Source organism: Hippoglossus hippoglossus, chromosome 10 (genome assembly GCF_009819705.1).
Source record: "Hippoglossus hippoglossus isolate fHipHip1 chromosome 10, fHipHip1.pri, whole genome shotgun sequence".
In the NCBI taxonomy this organism is placed as follows: domain Eukaryota; kingdom Metazoa; phylum Chordata; class Actinopteri; order Pleuronectiformes; family Pleuronectidae; genus Hippoglossus; species Hippoglossus hippoglossus.
In genome coordinates, this window is record NC_047160.1 from 27,134,435 (window position 1) to 27,156,343 (window position 21,909).

Here is a 21,909-nt window from a genome sequence, read left to right on the forward strand (position 1 = left end):
GTATATTTTTGCAGTTTTTTTTTGTTTCCACTGTAAAGTTTTAACTGTAAATTGCACTAATTATTTTACAGATGCTCTTAGATGTGTCGTCCAGGTTATTATTAATGTTGTAATAACTAAAGCTAAATATTTAGAACAGAAACAAATATATATGTTTAAATAACGATTCGTATCTGTTTAATTACAATAAAATAAAGATCATCTAAGAATTAATGATGTTGTTTGTGAGTTTTTATGAATATTTTTCTTTCATCCCAGCAGAAACTTTAAAAGTCATTAACATAATGATAATGATTTAGAAGTAAGAACCGGTGGAAGCTTTGTCTTCAGACGTTAACGTTTCTCGCAGGATCTATAACATCTATTTAACTTCCCTCTAGCGCCACCAGCAGGTCAAGCTTTTCACTGATCCTGTGAAATATTACGCTCAGGTTCTTTCAGGTCAACATTTAAATTTGATCAACGCAAGAAGAAAAACTTTAATTTCCTCCATGTTTGTGTCTCGATGACAATTTTTAAGTTTGAGAACAAAGGAAAAGAAGTGAAGCTTTTATTAGAACGAGTTGCGTGAGCTCGGCCCGTTCAGTTCAACGTAGCCCTAGTTTATCATGTAGCTGCGGAATTGCTTGAAATATTTAATATATAAATATACATATTGGAAACGAAGACAAATATACATCTATGAATGTAAAATTAATAAAAATGTAATTAATCTTTTCTCAAAAACATAACAATTTAGGAAGATAGATAGATAGATAGATAGAGAGAGTGATAGAAGATATCATAATGGTAATTATGGTTACAATAATAATCATCATAATATTCTGGTCAGATCACAACATTAGCTCAAGCTGAGCAGACAAAAGTGGGAACTGAAGGAGCAATCAATCTGAATTATCAATTACTACTATATATATATATATATATATTTTTTTTCTTCTAGGAACAGTACAACAACAGTACGGTTTTTTGTGCAACTGCAGTTGCACAAAAAAGGCGTTATGGCGGAGCGTTATGGAAAAACGCAACAGGAAGTCGCCAATTTTTGACGTTTCAACTTTAAATGACGTCATCTCAACAACATGCAGATTCAATCCGGTCCCGAGTTCTGCTCGCAGCCCGAGTTGTGTTTTAGTGACGTACAACAACAGTACAACACTACCATCTGGTGGACAAATGCGGAAACTGTAGAAACAGTCTGTCTCTAACAATTACTATAATAACAATGATTTATTACAATAATATCTAAATTCTTACAACATATTTGATTTAGATTGAAGTTAATGTTGGCTCTTGTTTAATTTGAGTTGTTCGTTAACTGTGTCCTGAAAAACTAAAAGTGACGTCAGGCAGGAAAATATTCCAGATTTCTGAGAGACAATAAAACTTTTACTCTTTAACCTTTTTAATGGAAATGAAATATTGTTTTAAGAATGATTGTAATTGTGTCCCTGTGGTGTTTCCTCGTTTGACCAGCAGGAGGCACAAGGAACACAACCTCCCCGGCCATCGATCGTTTATAAGAGAGAAGAGGAGTCACTCTGCACGTGAATAAAGAAACAGATCTCTGACTGAGTCGATATGATGTTTGATTGTGACCTTTGACCTGTGGACACACACACACACACACACACACACACACACACACACACACACACCGAGGTCACAATCTATAAAATATATTTAATGTAAGTTTTCGTTTCCTCATTTTCAAGTTGTAATCACAATTTTCATTTATTTAATCTTCTAATTATAGATTTTTTTAAATTCCATAATTTGTTATTATATAATGTTAATTACAACTGATCATTTTTACTATTCAATCTCATAACTTTGAGATTTTGTTTGCAAATGTTGATGTTTAATCTCAGAATTTCGAGTTGGTACAAATCATTTAAAACTAGTGGTGGGCAGCGCTCGGCTTCCGTAGCTTAGACTTCTTCATTATGAGTATTGCTGGAAAGCGTTTTGTCGTCGGAGTGAGACCTCTTCGTGTTGTCTCTGCCTTGTAGCGGTGTGACGTCAGAGGGAAATTCCGGTGTGCAGGACACAAAGTGTGTCGTCACATGTTCGATTCCGCAGCTCGAGCTTCTCTTTTCTTCTTGTGGATTAAATGATGTTTTTACAAAGTGTCGCTGCTGCACGCGACGAAGTGAAGAGACTCGAGTGTTCACCCTAACAGGTAACTAGTTCACTACGTTAACCAGACGGAAGCAGGTAACTAGTGAAGCAGGTAACTAGTTAGCCAGGTGAGAAGAGGAGCAGGTTAGCAGGTTAGAGGAGCAGGTTAGCAGGTTAGAGGAGCAGGTTAGCAGGTTAGAGGAGCAGGTTAGCGGAGGTGAACCAGCTGGAGAGAGACTAACTCGGTGCTGGTGACCAGTCTGAACGCACAGCACTTCCTCCTGAGCTCCACTAACTGAGCTGGTTAACACCTTTACATCCGTGACGTCGCTGCTTCGCTCGCTTTCCTGCGTTTTCAGACATTTCATCCGGAGTTTGTCGCCGTTTTAACTTTGTGTGTGTGTGTGTGTGTGCGTGTGCGTGCGCGTGTGTGTGTGTGTTTGTTGTTGTTGACACATTTATATGAAGCTTTAATTGGAGGATTTTCAAACTAAGTTTCTTGTGACGTTTCTCATATATAACAGACTGTGTAGCGGGTTAGCTTCATGTTAGCTCCCTGTTAGTTTCCTGTTAGCTGTTAGCCCCCTATTAGCTACCTGTTAGTTTCCTGTTAGCTCCCTGTTAGCTTCATGTTAGCTCCCTGTTAGTTTCCTGTTAGCTGTTAGCCCCCTGTTAGCTCCCTGTTAGCGCCCTGTTAGTTTCCTGTTAGATCCCCGTTAGCTACCTGTTAGCCCCCTGTTAGCTCCCTGTTAGTTTCCTGTTAGTTTCCTGTTAGCTCCACGTTAGCTACCTGTTAGCTCCCCGTTAGTTTCCTGTTAGCTCCCTGTTAGCTCCCTGTTAGCTCCCCGTTAGTTTCCTGTTAGCTCCCCGTTAGCTCCCCGTTAGTTTCCTGTTAGCTCCGTCCGGCGGTGTTAGCTGTTAGCAGCGGAGCTAGCATGCTTCACACAGGCGCGTTCACGTGAGACCGGGGCGGGAACGCGCAAGGCCAAACAGCAACAAGTGTGATCATAAAGAAAAATCAATAAAACCAATAATAACTTTTGAGTTTAGTTATTATTATTCAAGTTTAAACTCTCACCTCGTTTCTGTTTCATGTTTTATAAAAGTCATAACTTAGACTAAATATGAATGTTTTATTATTGAATGATAAATGTCACATGTTCATCAGACCTCAGCTCCTGAGGGGCCCCGGGCCCTTTGCAGACACGATGGCTGGAGAAGACCACTACCTTCATTCTAACAATCAGGTAAACTCACCTGACGCCGTGGGTTTGATTCCTCTGTTCACTGTGTCTCCACCGACATGTTCCGTCTTTTCCTTCTTTTATATACAGTCGATGGTTCCCTCTGTCCAGAGGAAGTAAAAGTTCACACATTCTTTACACGTGCACGTACAGATACTTGTGTTAAAGTAAAAGCTCTGATTAAACCTGTGTACTTCAGCCTGAAGGTCATTCCTACCGATGGAATCTGTGCAAAGCAAACTGAGACTCATCTCACGTTAATATGGTTGAAAGATTATTTCACTTAAATCACTGTGACTTCAAATCTAATAAAAACAGGTTAAACAAAAAAGATTTGTGAGCATGGAAAATGTTCCAGGAGGAAGAAATGTGTCCGATTTGTTGAATTATTATTATTATTATTATTATTATTATTATTAACAGCATCAGTGTGGACAGTTCATGTTTTTCTGTCTTCAGATCTTTGTGGTCGCAGTTTTCAAACTGTCTCATGGTTCATGTTCATGTTGCTGCAGATTTTCGACAACATGATTATGGATGCACCGTGGGAGTTTCAGCCCTACGCTGCCATGTCTCAGACGACGTCCCTGAGAACAGGTGAGTCTCACTTCTACACGTCACCTTGACTCCACCGCTGTGTTTTCCTCCTCGACGGCAGCGCGGAGGGTTTCAGGTTGTTGGTCTGTTCCATTCTTGTGAACACGATATTAAGGGAATTTCTTCTTCAAAGAAACGTTCAGTTAGTCCAAGGATGACGGGATTAGAATTTGCCGGTCAAAGGTCACTGTGACATCGTATAACTCCTCGAGAGAATCCTGTCAAATCGAAGCTTTGACTCACATATTTACAGATTTGATTTTGGAGGTCGAAGGTCCATTATCCTCTTGAACATTATATGATTATATGTTCAAGAGGCTCTGTTCATCTGTCTTTAGGGAATTTCTTCAAATTGAAATCACATCACATTGACCTCATATGAGTCTGGAAAGAAAAGTATGTGACTGAAACGGCTCTGGTTGGTGGAGACATGGAACTTTTTATCAGAGTCAGACGGTTTCAAAAATAGACGTTTTTGTCTTTACTCCACCGAGGATCCTATGTTTTCTGTTTTTTGTGAGTCAGCTGGATTACACAAAAACCACTGAACCGATTTCCATGAAATTTTATGGAGGTGTGAATCGTGATCCATCGTCTGTGATGGACTGGAGGCTTTTCCACAAGCGTCGGATGAGCAGTGAAGTGACTCTGGATCACGTCCAGGTTCATGTTGGCTCAAGCAGATCTGAGAGCGTCTTCGTCCCCGGACTTGAAGGCAGCATTACGTGCTCTCAGACGCACATGCACCTCTCTGGTGAACCAGGGTTTCTGGTTGGTGGTAATATTCTTAGCATCCTCCCCCAGGTTGATGTGTTGATTGACAGTGGCGGCCTCGTTGAACACATTCCAGTCCTGGAGTCTGACACAGCTTCCTCTGGTCAGGTCCTTATCTGCTCCACCGGTGGTTCTTCTAGTTATCAGTGGTCTGGATGCTGGAACTGGCATAACAGTGAGGTGGGGGGGCTGCCCTGAATAGCTGAAGTTGATGCGAGGCGGCATCACAGATCTTGATGAAAACAATCAGACATGTTCAGAGGACTGATGTTCATGAGTGTGTGATTTGGTGGATCCAGTGAATGTAGGTGTGGTTTCATAAGGAGCCTGTCGGTGGAGGTGTGAGCTCCACTGAGTGATGTTAAACATGTAAATATCTGTGTGTAGTTTCCTTCAGTATTTACACGTCTCTCTGGGATTAATGGCAGAGCTGTGAAGTTGTTAAATCATTTCAGATTCTCTGTGTAACTGCAGAAGCTTCATGTTATTAAGTTTTCTTCAGTAGCTCAGTGATTCAGTGGCAGTTGTCTGTAAATTACCGGCTCCACTGCAAACAGGGGAGTTAAATCTAATCCAGCTGCTTTTAATAGAGACACTTTGACAAAATATAAAGAAACATAGACTGGATTAAACACGAGTGTTAGGAAACTCCGGGCTCATAAATCTTGGCTTCTCGCTTTGAGCTCAAAGGTTAAACAGATGTTGAGGAAACACACTTTCTGTCTGGAAAACGAATGTTCACTCAGTGTTTGAATATAAAACAAATCAAAAGTGATGAAGTTAAAGTGAAAGAGGAGTTTCATGACGTGTGAGTATCAGTCGTTTGTGGCGAGTCTCACTTCCCTGTTTGTTTCCAGTCTGTGAAATGAAGTAAAGATGTTCAGAAATATCCACGTGTTCCCCTGCGGACGAACCGTGACAGGAGGAACCTCGCCGGCCGAGTTTGACAGATGATGGAGCTGAACGCTGCCAGGCTAACCAGGCTAACCAGGCCGTGGTCAGAGAGTCTGATGTTTACCACAGAGCGGCAGTCACTGTGCCACACATCAATGTTACAAACTGGTTCTTCTCATGTAGTGAATCCTGTTGTTGTGTTGATGTGTTCAGGTCCATCAGCATCTGTTGGACTTGTGTCCTGGGAGAGGATCCTCACATGGGACTGAGCTTTATTCACTGATCACTAAGTTTCTGTTTGACTCTAGTTGAGTGAAGATCAGAGGAAGTTGATCCTTGTTAACATCTGTGAGACAAACTGGGAATATGAGACCAACTGGGAATATGAGACCAACTGGGAATATGAGACCAACTGGGAATATGAGACAAACTGGGAATATGAGACAATACAAATAAAATGTGATTGATGTTTATTTTACTCCTGCACACGCCCACATACAAGAACACGCCCCCTGTCCTCTGTCGTCTCCAGAGTCGGTTTCATCCCTGTGAGAGAACTCAGTTAGCTTAGCTTAGCACAAAGACTGGAAGTAAAGGGAAACCACTTTGAGTCTTCTCCTTTTAGATATCAATGGCCCCATGACCTTTATCATAGCGCCACCTTCAGGATGTTGGTAACTCGATTACTGTTAATAGACCAATCAGATGCTTATGAATAAAAAAAAAAGAGATTCAGTAAACGGATTAATCGGTCAATCAGAAACTTGATATAAATAATGTTGAGTTGCTCTTGACTCTGAATGTGTTGACGGTTCGTGTGACGTTGTGTGTCTGTTTTCAGCGGACGGACCGTTCCTGCAGATCCTGGAGCAGCCGAAGCAGGTAAACGTCACCAGTGAATAATCACATGTGAGGAGGATAACTGATGCAGGGAGGACGATGTATGTCCAACAGCAAATTATAATTTCCATCTTCACAAGTGGAATCGATACGATCTGATACGACACATAACTTTTAAAGTTGTTCAGTAAGGAAAAACAAATATATATATTTTCTTCAAGCTCAAGACATTTCTCAATAAATCTTTAAATCTAAAGAGTGATGGTCAAAAACATAATTTACAGTTTCACAGACTGTTTTTGTGTTGATATGCACGTGGCATCAGGGCTGGTGTGACTGGTTTCATCATCATTGAGACTGAGACTGCTCTGGTTGGCAGAGGCTGTAATTCTCATTTAAACAGCGAAACCATGTGAATCAAACGTCTGCGACAAACTGACGTTAAAAACAAGAACTTTATTTTTTATTTCATGCATTCACAGAAAAGTAGAAAGAGTAATTGTGGGAAAGTGTAAAAGTTGAGGTTAATGAATGGTGACCTTCTGCGGAGCCCAGAGTTTATTTTAACTCTGTCATGAAATAAAAGCGGTTCCTCTTTGTGTGTCCATCAGCGAGGCTTCAGGTTCAGATACGGTTGTGAAGGTCCGTCTCACGGCGGTCTGCCAGGAGCGTCCAGCGAGAAGAACAGGAAGACCTACCCCACCGTCAAGGTAACACTTCCTGTCTGTTGGTCCTCTTCTTCCCTCAGTCGTCATGACTCTATGTTGAGCTGATAGTTGCTGTGAATGACCAATCACCATCTATGACAGTTCCCTCCATAGTTTCATGTTTATACCAGATACTCGTAAACATGAGGAATCAAACATGTCATGTTTACTTTTTAATGGACTTTTATCTGAGGAGATTTTGAGGTTTTCTTTCCTCTGGTGCAGTTTCACTGTGGATCCTGTTTCCTGGTTGTTGTGACACTGTCACAGTGAGAAGCTGAACTGTCGTTGTTTAGTTTAGAGTGGAACTCCCACATGTTACGACCAAACCACAGCCAACGGGAAATCCCCACATTCCTGCCGCAGTCCGACTCGTTGCCTCCACTGTCTGACTTCACTCAGAAAATGTATTTAACGTTTGATAAATCCAGATTTAAAATTCAAATTGTATTTGTCACAAACATCAAACATGCACAGTACGACATCCAGTGAAATGCTTCTTCTATGTCTCTCCTTGACATAACGTTATGATTAAAGGATTTAATATTTTACAGAGAAAATATAGTATGAAGAAGGGAGGAAGAGATAAATACAAATATATATATATATATATATATATATATATATATATATATATATATATATGAACACGTCCTAACAAATGTCGTAATCCTCAGAGTAAAGAATTTAGTTTGAGACAGTCGCCACTGAGGTTGATTTTTCTTCACTCTGATGTCCAATGTCACTGAAACACCAGAGACAGTAAAACGTCTCCAGACCCAGTTGGTGTCAAATGTCTGGATGAGGAAATAGAAGTTTCTTTAAAGTGATGAGACAAATTCAGCAGAACAAGCTGTCGTGAGGCTGCAGAGCGGAAAAACCCTCCTGAAGTTCTGGTCGGACGAGTGGAACAACGATCAGGAGGATGATATAGTTTCTATTCTACTTTAATCTTCACTGGTTTTAAGGTTAACGCTACATTTTATGCCTGAAATTTGTAATTTGATCATTAAAATAAAAATAGTTTAGACAATATGATTATTATCAGAAACTTTATTCTTCATATGTTGAATTATTTCAGTTTGTCGACAAATTTCACACTTTTACCTTTTACCTCTGGAATCACTGGAATACGAATAACATGTTGTGAATAATCGAGTTTTGGCTGATGCCTTAAACATTAAATAGAAACAATGATACGTCTCCACCTTCTCCAGAAACTAAGCAAAAATCACTGGGATATGAAGCTGCCATCTTGTGGTGGTGACGTCACTCGTGATCGTGGAGTTGAGTCACACACACACACACACACACACACACACACACACGGCCAATCAGGAGTCAGTCTCAGCTGTCAATCATGACGTTTTAGCCTGATTCTTTAACATTAAATAACTAATTAAAACCAAACTGATCAGAAACACTTGAACAAACATCACTGAGATCTCTGCTTTATCAGATTTAATGTGAGTCGGTAGAAACGACGTCTCCACACAACAAAAACAAGTTCAGCTTTTGGGTAAAGAAGCTTTTGAAGAGTCTCTGCAGGCCCAGACCTGCAGAGACTCTCACAGCACGCACGCACACACACACACACACACACACATACACACACACACACACACACACACACACACACACACACACACACCTCCACACCTCCACTGTGCTTCATGTCTGTTGGGAATTTGCTCCCCACATGTAATTAGAAGGAAGTGGAGTTGCGTCATGAACAGGAAGGTGTTGAGTCTCAGGCGCAGATTAAAGCTTTAACCCAGAAACATCGACACACTTAACCCTTCGCTGCCTCGTTAGCCGCTAACGATTTTTCTGAAAAGATAAATATGATAAAACATCTGATGTTGTTGAAACTAAAGCATCATCAAACCCTAACTCCTCATTATTAATCAATCTGCCAATCATTTAATCATTTCATATTACATTCGTCTTGTTCATAAAACCCTGTGTTCACACTAATCACAGATTTAATTATCATGACTGAGCTGAGAGGTTTAGAACAATGATGCTTCAACCAGCAGCTTGGTGAAAGTGAGTCTGATGTTTAGTGTGAACATGAGAAAGTTTCCTCCTTCTCTCCCTGAGCGTCTGTTCTCTGTTCTCTGCTGAGTGGGTTCCATCTCCTGTGAGAAGAACTGACTGAGAGTCAGCTTCAACTGTCACAACCAGCTCCAGGTGAAGAGTGAAGCTGAACTGAGATCAGTTAAAAACACTCTGAAGTTATTAAAAACCAGAGTTTATCTCCAATATCGTTCAGAGCTTCAGACTCTTCAGTTCAGTCTGAACCTGAACATCAGGTGTGAAAGGTTCCTCAGAGCAGAAGAGGAGTTCTGGGTCTGGATCAAACTGAACCAGGTTCTGTTGGTTTGCAGTGAAAACACTTGTTTGGATAGTTTGGACTTTTGGACCAATCACAGGAAGTAGAGACAGAATTAAACAGTAGAAGAAGAAGAGGAAGCAGCTGCAGTCTTCACCTCCGAGGATATAATGTTTGAACCACGAGGACGTTCATTTGGTGCAATTGAACTAGTGGAGTACTGTAGTACTGTGGAGTACTGTAGTACTTCTGGAGTACTGTGGAGTACTGCGCCTGAAGGTGCTGATGCTGCTAGTGATACCATCATGATGTTACCATGACAACCAGATGAAGCTTCATTTATCTTTTCCATTCAAACAGAAAAACTACTACCCCCCCAACTGACAACACGCCCACGTCAGACGCCGTCTACAAACCAATCAGTCAAGTATACGTAGACTCCGCCCACGTAGGTGATGACAGGACGTATGTCAGACTAAATTCTTTAGTCCCTAAATTACAAAGTGAAACCAGAACTAACAGATCAGATGAAACATGGAACAAACTCATGAAGGAATGAAAAGGTCTCAGATCAAACACTTAATGATTCAGGTTTTTCTCCAGATACATGAATTATTCTCTGAGGAATCGATTTCTTCTCTGACCCAAGTTCTAAATAAATCGTGTGGTTACATCAGTCTGAAGCTGGATCCTCACTGAAATCACACACTGACAGAAACCAACACACTTCAGGTATTTATCAAGAACGTCTCTGAGCCAGGAAACCGTCAAACACCAGCAGCCGCTGTGTTTCCAGGAACTCTGCAGCTTCTCTGCCGGAGAGCTGTGATTGGCCGACAGACCCGGGAAGAGGAAGTGGGCTCGTTTATTCACTGCAGCAGTTGCAACGTCCCTGCAGGCAAATACCTGCAGTGATACACACAAACACACACACACACACACACACACACACGCCCAGTGGAAACAGGAACACAGTATTTTTTAAATTTGATTTCCTTTATGCAAATCAGCTCAGTCAACAGATCAGATCATAAACTATCAACTGAAGCTTGAAGAGAACAAGACAGTTTGGTTCTTTAAGTTTCAGTGAAGCTTTAATTTTTGTTAGATTTAATAAACTCTGAAATCATCTACGTTGATAATGTTCATACAGGAAGTGATGGAACACTTTGTTTACATTCACTCTTCCACCGTCAACACGTTTCATATCAGGATCAAAGTGTCTCTTTATTAGTTGTTATTAAAGGAAACATGAAGTTTGTTCAGTGTTTCTTTCGTTTTACTGGTTTGTATTCCTCTGTGCTGGTGACATCTAGTGGTCAGAGGCTTTATGTTCTCGTTAGTTCCTCCGTACACTTCTTGTGAACACGATATCTTAAGAACACCTTGAGGCAAAGTTTTCAAATTTGGTACAAACATTCACTTGAACTCACAAATGAACTGATTTAAATTTTTGTGGTGAAAGGTCAAATGTCAGAGTCGCTGGGACCTCACATCCAGATGTTTTTCCTTGTGAACACACCTCCAGTGAATTAACTTTGGTAACAACGTTCAGTGGCACTTTAAGATGAACTGATACGATTTCAAAGGTCAAAGTTATATATTTTATAGATGTATCTTGGAGAGAGAAGCCTCTTACGGTTTCATTGTACCTGAGTATGATGACGAGAAAGACCTTGAACCTTGAAAGACTGAAACTCTTCTGGTTGGTGGAGACGAACATCGACTGGACGGTGATTTCATTTCTTTCAATTTCTTATTTAAAACAGAGCCTCAGTGGAAACGTCTCTAGTCCCTTAATAGAGAAACCAAATGTAATGTTCCTACAATAACCCTCAGGTAGAGTGATGATGACGAAGAAAGAAACCTGAACCTTGGTCTTTAGAGCTGAGGTGGATCCGGTTTGGACACGAGACCTGGTTGTTCGAGGTCCTTGTGGAGTTGGTTTGAACCCAGAACTCTGTGTGTGTGTGTGTGTGTGTGTGTGTGTGTGTGTGACAGATCGGTAACTACCAGGGTCCAGCCCGGGTTGTGGTCCAGCTTGTGACGGCGCTCCCCACCCTCCCTCAGCTTCACGCTCACAGTCTGGTGGGAAAACAGTGTGACAAAGGAATCTGCATCACGGACCTGCAGCCCAAAGACTCCAGCATCAGGTCTGACGGACAGACACACAAGCAGACACACACACACACGCAGACACACACACACACACACACAATAGTGAACATGTGTTTTTGTTTGTCAGTTTCCCAAACCTGGGGATTCTCCATGTAACGAAGAAGAACGTGGCGAAGACTCTGGAGGAGAGGATGATCGAGGCGTTCAGGATGGGATACAACTGTGGCGTCTCCATCCACCCAGAGATTGATGCCCTGCAGGGGGAGGTTCGAGTCCCCCGAGACCTCCACGGTACGCCCGCTGTGTTTCCTCTTGTTTTCAGACCAATTCAACTTTTTGTTGTGATGGTTTCATGGGACATGTGTAATAACTCTCTCTCTCTCTCCCTCTCTCTCTCCAGATCACCAGCGCAGTGTGATCAGCAGTGCAGCGTCTCTACAGGCTAAAGAAATGGACCTCAGTGTGGTGCGGCTCTTGTTCACGGCGTTCCTCCCCGACAGTGACGGAGGTTTCTCCAGACGACTGGAACCCGTCGTGTCTGAACCGATCTACGACAGCAGTGAGTCATGTCTGAAAACGTCTTTGGTAACTGAAGTACAGAAATGAGGAAGTCCTGGAACATTATATCTTTTATCAATACAATCGAGGGATGGAGACAAATAAAACAGCTTTCAAATTTAAACGGGTCCAGCAGCGTTTTCAGTGGAGTAATGTGGACGCGTTAATTAACACGAGTTAATTAGTTTAACATCCCGACCTCAGTCGGGTTCCGTTCGCCTGGTTTCATTTCCCTCCTCCCGCTGCTCTGGTTTCTGCAGCTTCCTGTCAGAAAGTGAAACCTGCTTCGAGTTCTGCACTTTCAGTTTATCCACACAAAGTATTAGACAGACGCATGGACACATATTCATGATACACGTGTAGAGCTGAACATAGTTAGGGTTGACAAGTTTGTCCTGAGTGTGGCGCTGGAGGAAAGGTAATTTTAAAGGTTTCATCCTCTGGAGAGCAGGAATGAGATCAGGACAAAAGAAGATGTCAATCAAACCGAAATCATCATTTCTGGAGAAACATTTGTCTTTGACTTTAAAGTTGTGTTTTTAAATCTTGTTTTTGGTTGATGTCCGTCAGCGCTAACTTTTAAAAGTTCTTCAGAACCTTGAGATCAAACGATCTGAAAGAAAACTCACGATTGGATAATAAAACTAAAACCTCCTGCACTCACTCTGTCACTTGAACGTGTTTATTGAAACACTCAGGTCTTATTCATACAAACATCTGAGTGAGGGTCTCGGGACTGAGTCATCTGAATTAAGTGTTGAAAACAAAGGTCAATTGGTCTTTCTGTCGCTCTGGCATGTCGGAGGACATGAGAACAGATTCAGTCTCTGTGAAGCTCATGACCTCTGACCTCTGACGGAGCTGGATAGCAGCTGTTTGACCTTTTCTTTCCTCCCTTCAGAGGCTCCGAACGCCTCCAACCTGAAGATCGTGAGGATGGATCGAACCGCCGGCTGCGTGACGGGAGGAGAGGAGGTTTATCTGCTGTGCGACAAAGTCCAGAAAGGTGGGTGAGGTGAGGAGGAGGATAACGACTGGGACTGTTAATTAATATAATTATAATAATCTTCATCAGTCTGAAGCCATCAGATTCTCTTCATGTAGAAAATGAGCCAACAGCTCCACCTGCTGCAAGTTGCTTTTATTGATTTATCATTTTATTGTGTTGCTGATTAAGTTTATCAGTGAAATGTCCCAACAACGTAAATAACACCTAGTTACACCTAACCCTAATAACACCTAGTTACACCTTAACCCTAATAACACCTAGTTACACCTTAACCCTAATAACACCTAGTTACACCTAACCCTAATAACACCTAGTTACACCTAACCCTAATAACACCTAGTTACACCTTAACCCTAATAACACCTAGTTACACCTAACCCTAATAACACCTAGTTACACCTTAACCCTAATAACACCTAGTTACACCTTAACCCTAATAACACCTAGTTACACCTAACCCTAATAACACCTAGTTACACCTTAACCCTAATAACACCTAGTTACACCTTAACCCTAATAACACCTAGTTACACCTTAACCCTAATAACACCTAGTTACACCTTAACCCTAATAACACCTAGTTACACCGTAACCCTAATAACACCTAGTTACACCTAACCCTAATAACACCTAGTTACACCTTAACCCTAATAACACCTAGTTACACCTAAACCCTAATAACACCTAGTTACACCTAACCCTAATAACACCTAGTTACACCTAACCCTAATAACACCTAGTTACACCTAACCCTAATAACACCTAGTTACACCTAACCCTAATAACACCTAGTTACACCTTAACCCTAATAACACCTAGTTACACCTAACCCTAATAACACCTAGTTACACCTTAACCCTAATAACACCTAGTTACACCTTAACCCTAATAACACCTAGTTACACCTAACCCTAATAACACCTAGTTACACCTAACCCTAATAACACCTAGTTACACCTTAACCCTAATAACACCTAGTTACACCTAACCCTAATAACACCTAGTTACACCTTAACCCTAATAACACCTAGTTACACCTTAACCCTAATAACACCTAGTTACACCTTAACCCTAATAACACCTAGTTACACCTAACCCTAATAACACCTAGTTACACCTTAACCCTAATAACACCTAGTTACACCTAACCCTAATAACACCTAGTTACACCTTAACCCTAATAACACCTAGTTACACCTTAACCCTAATAACACCTAGTTACACCTTAACCCTAATAACACCTAGTTACACCTAACCCTAATAACACCTAGTTACACCTTAACCCTAATAACACCTAGTTACACCTTAACCCTAATAACACCTAGTTACACCTTAACCCTAATAACACCTAGTTACACCTAACCCTAATAACACCTAGTTACACCTTAACCCTAATAACACCTAGTTACACCTAACCCTAATAACACCTAGTTACACCTAACCCTAATAACACCTAGTTACACCTAACCCTAATAACACCTAGTTACACCTAACCCTAATAACACCTAGTTACACCTTAACCCTAATAACACCTAGTTACACCTAACCCTAATAACACCTAGTTACACCTAACCCTAATAACACCTAGTTACACCTTAACCCTAATAACACCTAGTTACACCTTAACCCTAATAACACCTAGTTACACCTTAACCCTAATAACACCTAGTTACACCTAACCCTAATAACACCTAGTTACACCTTAACCCTAATAACACCTAGTTACACCTTAACCCTAATAACACCTAGTTACACCTAACCCTAATAACACCTAGTTACACCTTAACCCTAATAACACCTAGTTACACCTAACCCTAATAACACCTAGTTACACCTTAACCCTAATAACACCTAGTTACACCTAACCCTAATAACACCTAGTTACACCTTAACCCTAATAACACCTAGTTACACCTTAACCCTAATAACACCTAGTTACACCTTAACCCTAATAACACCTAGTTACACCTTAACCCTAATAACACCTAGTTACACCTTAACCCTAATAACACCTAGTTACACCTTAACCCTAATAACACCTAGTTACACCTTAACCCTAATAACACCTAGTTACACCTTAACCCTAACCCAGATTTTAAATCAGATTTTTTTCCCTGTTTATCTGGATTATTTTACAACAAAGTTTTGTATAATAAAACCACAGAGACTGAAAAGAAGAATCTGATCCATGAACAGTGAAAAGTAAAGTTCAGTCTGTAACTTTTCCTCCTGAACTCGTCTAAATCATCAGACCTGAGTTATTTCTTTCTATTCAAACCTGCAGAAACCTGTAGTTCTGATCACGGTGTTCTGTTGCAGATGACATCCAGGTCCGGTTCTATGAAGAAGACGACTCGGCGGTGACCTGGGAGGCTCTGGGAGATTTCTCACCGACAGACGTCCACAGACAGGTCACTACGACGAGTTAGCACGTTAGCAACAATTCCTGCTAATTAATCTTTTCATCTCAATTTATTATCAGGACAGTGTCTTTTATTTAATACTTATAGCTTCTTTCTTTTTGAACATCTTCAGCTGCTCCTTTATTTTAAATTGATCTTTTTAAGCTCCAAGGTACCGTTAGCGTCTGTTGTGATTGACGGACACATTTCACTCTGATGCAGTTACTGAAGAATAACTCATAAAAACCTAAATCTAGCAAACACAGTAGCTGAGGTGTAGTATCATCAGAGGCAGCAGCTACAGAGTAACCATGGTGACCTGTTCCCCGCCATCAGTTCGCCATCGTCTTCAAGACTCCGAAGTACCGAGACCAGAACCTGCAGAGGCCGACGTCCGTGTTCGTCCAGCTGAAGAGGAAGTCCGACAACGAGACCAGTGAACCCAAACCCTTCACCTACCACCCCCAGATCATCGGTAGGTCACACGGGTCACTGCTGCAGCCCGGATTTTACCCATAGTGCTTAGTGCTGAGTTCTATTCTGTAAACACACAAACTCACCTGAGCTCAGCAGGAACCACTGCTTCTAATCATCAGAAGAAAACATGGAGAGGGTGTAAAAGTGGAAACATCAATCATTCAAGTCAAACTTTATTTGTTTTGCCCAGATTCACAAATCACAGTTTGCCTCATCAGAGCGGGGGGGGGGGGGTAACGGCCCTGTGTCATCACCCTCGTTAGCATTAGCATCACTGTGGGTATTGGGGGAGAAGCCTGGTGTAGCTAATCATCAGCACCTCACAAGCTACGTTAGCTCAGGTAGCTGCGTCAGAGCTGCTTCTTCAAGGTTCTTCAAGGTTCATCAAGGTTCGTGTGTCACATTAACACTTCCTACAAATCATCTTTACCGGTGTGTGTTCAGACAAGGAGGAGGTGCAGAGGAAGAGGCAGAAGACTTTGCCCAACTTTCAGGACTTCAGCGGCCATGGAGGAGGAGGAGGTCTGTACAGAGGAGGAGGTCCAGCAGCAGGAGGAGGCCCTGGCTCTGCAGGAGGAGGAGCAGGCGGTAACGACATCAACGTTTCAGTGTCTGTAGGAGCGTCAGTGTTTCTGTTGTACCAGGCTTCATTTTCTGTTGTGGTCTGGGTGTGTTTGATTTGTCCTTCAGGTTTTATCCAGGGTTTTACTACCTATAACTATGGAGGAGGAGGAGGAGGAGGAGGAGGAGGTTTCTCCACAGGATACTCAGCTGGTCTGGCAGGAGGAGGAGGAGGAGGAGGTTTCTCCACAGGATACTCGGCTGGCCTGGGAGGAGGAGGAGGAGGAGGAGCAGGAGCAGCCATCAAACACGGTGAGAACATGATACAAAGTGTCGATAGAGAGACGTAGGAATGATCGTGATCCGAGGACGTGTCATTATTCTTAATCATCAAAATGAATGATTTGTGTTAAAGCGTCTCAGAGCGACACCGTGGACGACAGCGATCCAGACGACGATGACTCGGGGGCCGCGGTGCGAGCTTCAGCCCAGACTGGAGGCGTGGAGGTGGGGGGGAGGACGGAGGAGGGGGGGGTCAGTGTGGAGCCAGAACCAGACACAGGTAAAAGTCAAGAACTGACCAGTGACACACAAATGAGTGAGTTTCTCCTCCTGACTTCCTGTATACATCCTGTGTGTGTCTGTCTGTGTGTCTCTGTGTGTCTCTGTCTGTGTGTGTGTCTCTGTGTGTCTGTGTGTCTCTGTCTGTGTGTGTCTGTGTGTCTCTCTGTGTGTGTGTGTGTGTGTGTTGTGTTGCAGATGAGCGGTGGGTCCATGGGACCAGCCGACAGTTGGAGGCTCTCTTCCACTTCTCTGTAACAGGTGACCCAGTTTACCTGCTGGCTCCACAGCGCCCCCTGATGGCAGCGCAGGACGAGGACGGGGACACGTCAGTAAACAGCTTTGTGCAAGTTTCCACTTTTCTCACGTTAACATCGTAACGTTAAGTGTTTGTTTTCTCTTCTCGCGCTCAGCGGGCTCCATCTGGCGGTCCTCCACAGCCAGCAGGCGGCGCTGAAGAGTCTGACCCAGGTGGTTTCTGCTCTGCCTGGAGAGGAAGTTCTCAACATGAGGAACCACCTGTACCAGGTTCTCCACAAACACAGAACCCAGTCTTTTCAAAATAAAACCACAGCAGTTCACAGCAGTGTATGTAACCCCGCCTCCTGTGTCCCAGACTCCTTTGCACCTGGCGGTGATCACGCAGCAGAGCGAGGCGGCCGAGGCGCTGCTATTGGCCGGAGCCGACCCCACGCTGACCGATCGCCACGGCAACACAGCTCTTCACCTGGCGGCACAGCAGGAAGGAGGAGGAGCTATGGTCCAGTTTCTACTACAACACCAGGAAGTGAGAGGACTGATGGAGCACAACAACACAGCAGGTACACAACACAGACACACAACTACACAGCAGGTACACAACACAGCTACACAGCAGGTACACAACACAGACACACAACAACACAGACACACAACTACACAGCAGGTACACAACACAGACACAACAACACAGCAGGTACACAACACAACAACACAGCAGGTACACAACACAGACACACAACAACACAGCAGGTACACAACACAGACACACAACACAGCAGGTACACACAACAACACAGCAGTTAAACACAACACAGACACACAACAACACAGCAGGTACACAACACAGACACACAACTACACAGCAGGTACACAACACAGACACACAACACAGCAGTTAAACACAACACAGACACACAATAACACAGCTGGTACACACAACAACACATTCAAAACTGGACTGACGTGTGTATTGTCTCCATGGCAACCAGGTCTGTGCCCGATCCACCTGGCTGTTCTGGCCAATCAGCTGTCTTCTCTCAGGGAGCTCCTGGAGGGCGGGGCCAACGTGGAGGCTCAGGAGCGCAGCTGTGGAAGGACCGCCCTCCACCTCGCCACGGAGGCCGACAACGTGTCGCTGGCCGGCTGCCTGCTGCTGGAGGTAACCGACGGTATCCAATCACAGCAAAGCTTACGAATGATTGACATCACTAAACACGAATCACAGCCTTTGATCTCTGTCGTCAGGGAAATGCAGACGTAGACTGCTGCACCTTTAATGGCTCCACCCCCCTCCACACTGCTGCAGGGAGGGGCTCCGTCAAGCTCACAGCGCTCCTGGTGGCGGCAGGTAGGAAACACATGCTCGCAGGTGACAACAACAACAACTGTCTGTTCACCATGTTTATAAAGATGGACGACATGACAGGTCCCCAAACTGAAACCAAATCACCCTGGATCGCCCCCTGGTGTCAGGCTGCAGTACAGGTCATAAACCCTCCTCCTCCATGTTAGCAGATGGACCAAACTAAGAAACATCTTTACAAACATTTAGTTAACGTCTACTTTGATGTTTGTTCAAGTTTCTGATCAGTTTGGTTTGAATCAGTTATTTGATGATATGAAAACAGGCTGAGACGTGAGGATTGACAGCTGAGACTGACTCAGGATTGGTCGAGTGCGTGTGTGGGTGGGGCCTCGATGCCACGGTCGTGTTTATATACAGTCACCGAGCTGAACTGTGATTGGCTCCTGCCTCCTGTGTTGTCAGGGGCCGACCCTCATAAAGAGAACTATGAGCCGCTGTTCTTCAGAGAGGACGAGTGTTGCCATGACGACGCAGACGAAGACGAAGGCTACATCCCAGGAACCACTCCGTTCAACATGGCCGCCACCACCCAGGTACAGACACGCTGATGGAGCCTGTTATATTGACTGATTGAGTGTAAGTGACAGACAGGTGTACTCTGTGACATCACTGGTGGGTGTGGTTACAGGAGCGTTGAATCTGAATCAGAGCGTTTGACTTTGTTCGTCTGTTTCCAGGTGATTGAGCTTCTCAACGGAAAAGAGTACGAAGCCAAAACTCCTCACGGAGCCGTGAGCCGACCACAAGGTGGCGCTACACACACATTTAAACTGAGGCCAGTGTGGGGATTGGCTGAATCTGTTTTACATCTACCAATCACAACGCTCCCTAACTGCGTGTGTGTTTGCGTGTGCGCAGGTGACCTGGCGAGCCTGGATGTGGGGGTGAAGCAGGAAGTGTGTTGTGCCCTGGAGAGTGAAGGATGCTGGGAGAAGCTGGCTCACAGTCTGGGCCTTGGGATCCTAAACACGGCGTTCAGACTGAGCCCCTCCCCCGCCAAGACACTGCTGGACAGCTACGAGGTCGCACACACACACACACACACGTCTCTCTCGTGTGACCTCTGACCTCCTTCACACCTTGACCTCTGGCTGTTTGCAGGTTTCGGGGGGGACGGTCAGTGACCTGTTGGCTGGTCTGAGGTCAGTGGGAGAGTGCAGAGCGCTGAGCATCCTGGAGGAGGCGCTGCGTCGCTCTGAGGAAACGTCGACGAGCGGTGAGCTGATCACATGATCGTTGTCTGGCCGGTTTGTTTCCATCACCATGACGACGAGTCATTCTGTGGTTTCTCTCCACAGTCGAGTCTCGGGTGAAGGCGGACGTTCGGATTGACAGCGGCGTCTGTGACAGTGGGGTGGAGCTTTCCACAGCGTAAGGACCTGATTGGTCCGTCTCCAGCTGCTTCATCAGAAGAAGCACAATCATCATCATTCACGACGTCTCCAGGAATGAAGGTTTCTCACCAAGGTTTTAAATGAAATGTGTGAAAACGTCGACGGCTGATTCTTGTTTCTCAGAAAGAAAAAGTAAATATTCTTCCTGCGCCTCAAACAGTCGGTTTAGAGGAATTCACCGAAACCTTCCAGGAGACTTTGAATTCTCTTTCTGATTCCTGCTCTGCTGACGGGACCTTTTCTGTCCAGACGTCTGCAGCAGTGGCGGCTGGTGATAAAATGTATTTTAGGTCTCGCACCCACGTGGTTGTCCACTGTACCTCCGTGCCGACACTCTGAAACATCAAACAGGTGAAGCAATGAGACAAAACCCCAACTCCAGTTATCGTCTCTGTTTCTCAGAACAAGAGCAGGAGAAGCTCCGGGGGTTTAAAACTCGTCTTCATCACTTGCTGCTGAATCTGTAAATCAGGTTGGACCAAGATCCTTCATCCTCTTTTTGTCTTGTCGGGTTGTTTTTGTAAAGAAAGAGAGAGAGCTGCAACAACCAATCAAAGAGCAGCCTCAGGTCACATGGTTAACAGAAGTATCAGGACCCACATTCACATCCTCTTGTCCGGCACCAGGAAGTAAATGTATTTAGACAGAAATGAACCAAAGACAGTTTAAAAACAATTTATATTGAATAATCACCGGTGCTGACGGTCGACCGGGGGCATTGTACCAGTAAAATATTATATAATTATGTTAAACATTTTTATTCAGGCTTCTTGCCTCAGGACGTTGGAGGGGGCGGAGCCCAGCGCCCGTATTAACCAGCCGCCACTGGTCTGCAGAGAGATTGGTGCTTCAGACGCACATGATTGTAAAGTTCAGATGTTTTTTTTATGTGTTAAATCAACTGTGTCTTTCCCTGAACGTCTGTTCTCTGCTGAGTGGGTTCCATCTCCTGAGAAGAACTGACTGAGAGTCAGCTTCAACTGTCACAACCAGCTCCAGTTGAAGAGTGAAGCTGAACTGAGATCAGTTCAAAACCAGAGTTTAGCTCCAATATTCAGCAGGAAACTGTTAAAACACGAGCTCGACTCAACACATTGAGACATTTGCATGAAACCACCTGGACACTCAGAACAGAGGTAATCACCACATGTGGCTGCAGGGGGCGCTGTTCATTGTATCAACTACAGTTAATTTAATTTCACATTTATAATGAAAACATCTGAACCCATTTTCTTTTGTCTCGTCACTGAAACGTAAACATGAACTTAAGGGACTTTAGTTTTTGCTCGAACCAAAGAGAACTTCCAATGCATTGTGGGAAAGGTAGTTTAACAGATGCTATTTATCTTCTGAGCTCTGCACACTTCAACGTGAGCTTTTCATTGGTTGTCTGTTTTTTTAAATAAAACTTGTTTTTTATATAATTGACGGTCGTCAGTGTTTTATGATTCAATGTTTTTAAATTAAAACTCAACCGTCAAACTGTTGAGTGTCTGTTCTTTTATATATATTTATACAATTCTTTTCTGACATTTTATGAACAATAATCAGTCAAGTAATTATTATTAGTGATTGGTTGTTGGAATAATATGAATTAGTCTCAACAATATGGAGTAAAGAAATGTCATAAATCATCAATGATTTCTACAACGTCGTTATCAAAGAAATAGAACTGAGGTTTGATATTTTA

At 43.3% G+C, this 21,909-nt stretch overlaps 1 protein-coding gene across 5 annotated transcripts; it reads left to right on the plus strand.

The window, feature by feature from the left end:
- Positions 1–2,019: 2,019 nt before the first annotated feature.
- On the plus strand, positions 2,020–21,701 carry nfkb1 (nuclear factor of kappa light polypeptide gene enhancer in B-cells 1). Of its 5 annotated transcripts, XM_034597911.1 has the most exons (25): positions 2,020–2,187; positions 3,287–3,368; positions 3,881–3,962; positions 6,472–6,512; positions 7,082–7,180; positions 11,514–11,665; positions 11,758–11,921; positions 12,031–12,189; positions 13,090–13,194; positions 15,517–15,608; positions 15,936–16,074; positions 16,521–16,664; positions 16,767–16,877; positions 16,935–16,949; positions 17,053–17,199; positions 17,394–17,526; positions 17,612–17,726; positions 17,815–18,019; positions 18,449–18,618; positions 18,705–18,807; positions 19,228–19,358; positions 19,503–19,572; positions 19,684–19,847; positions 19,927–20,041; positions 20,124–21,701. In XM_034597911.1, exons 2-25 carry the CDS (start codon positions 3,330–3,332, stop codon positions 20,198–20,200), a joined length of 2,772 nt encoding a protein of 923 aa, XP_034453802.1. In that variant the 5' UTR covers positions 2,020–2,187; positions 3,287–3,329; the 3' UTR covers positions 20,201–21,701. The 5 variants fall into 5 exon arrangements, with proteins under 5 accessions (XP_034453802.1, XP_034453800.1, XP_034453799.1 ...); XM_034597909.1 differs by having other exon boundaries at positions 2,020–2,249; positions 3,290–3,368; positions 16,767–16,949; XM_034597908.1 differs by having other exon boundaries at positions 2,020–2,217; positions 3,290–3,368; positions 16,767–16,949.
- The last annotated feature ends 208 nt before the right edge of the window (positions 21,702–21,909 follow it).

Excerpts from the sequence above, each read along its gene's own strand:
- nfkb1 (XM_034597909.1), top strand. The coding sequence starts at position 3,330 with ATGGCTGGAGAAGACCACTACCTTCATTCTAACAATCAG. Across the intron at positions 17,200-17,393 it reads GGAGCCAGAACCAGACACAG|CAGATGAGCGGTGGGTCCAT; the intron begins GTAAAAGTCAAG and ends TGTGTTGTGTTG. Across the intron at positions 17,527-17,611 it reads CAGGACGAGGACGGGGACAC|CGGGCTCCATCTGGCGGTCC; the intron begins GTCAGTAAACAG and ends TCTCGCGCTCAG.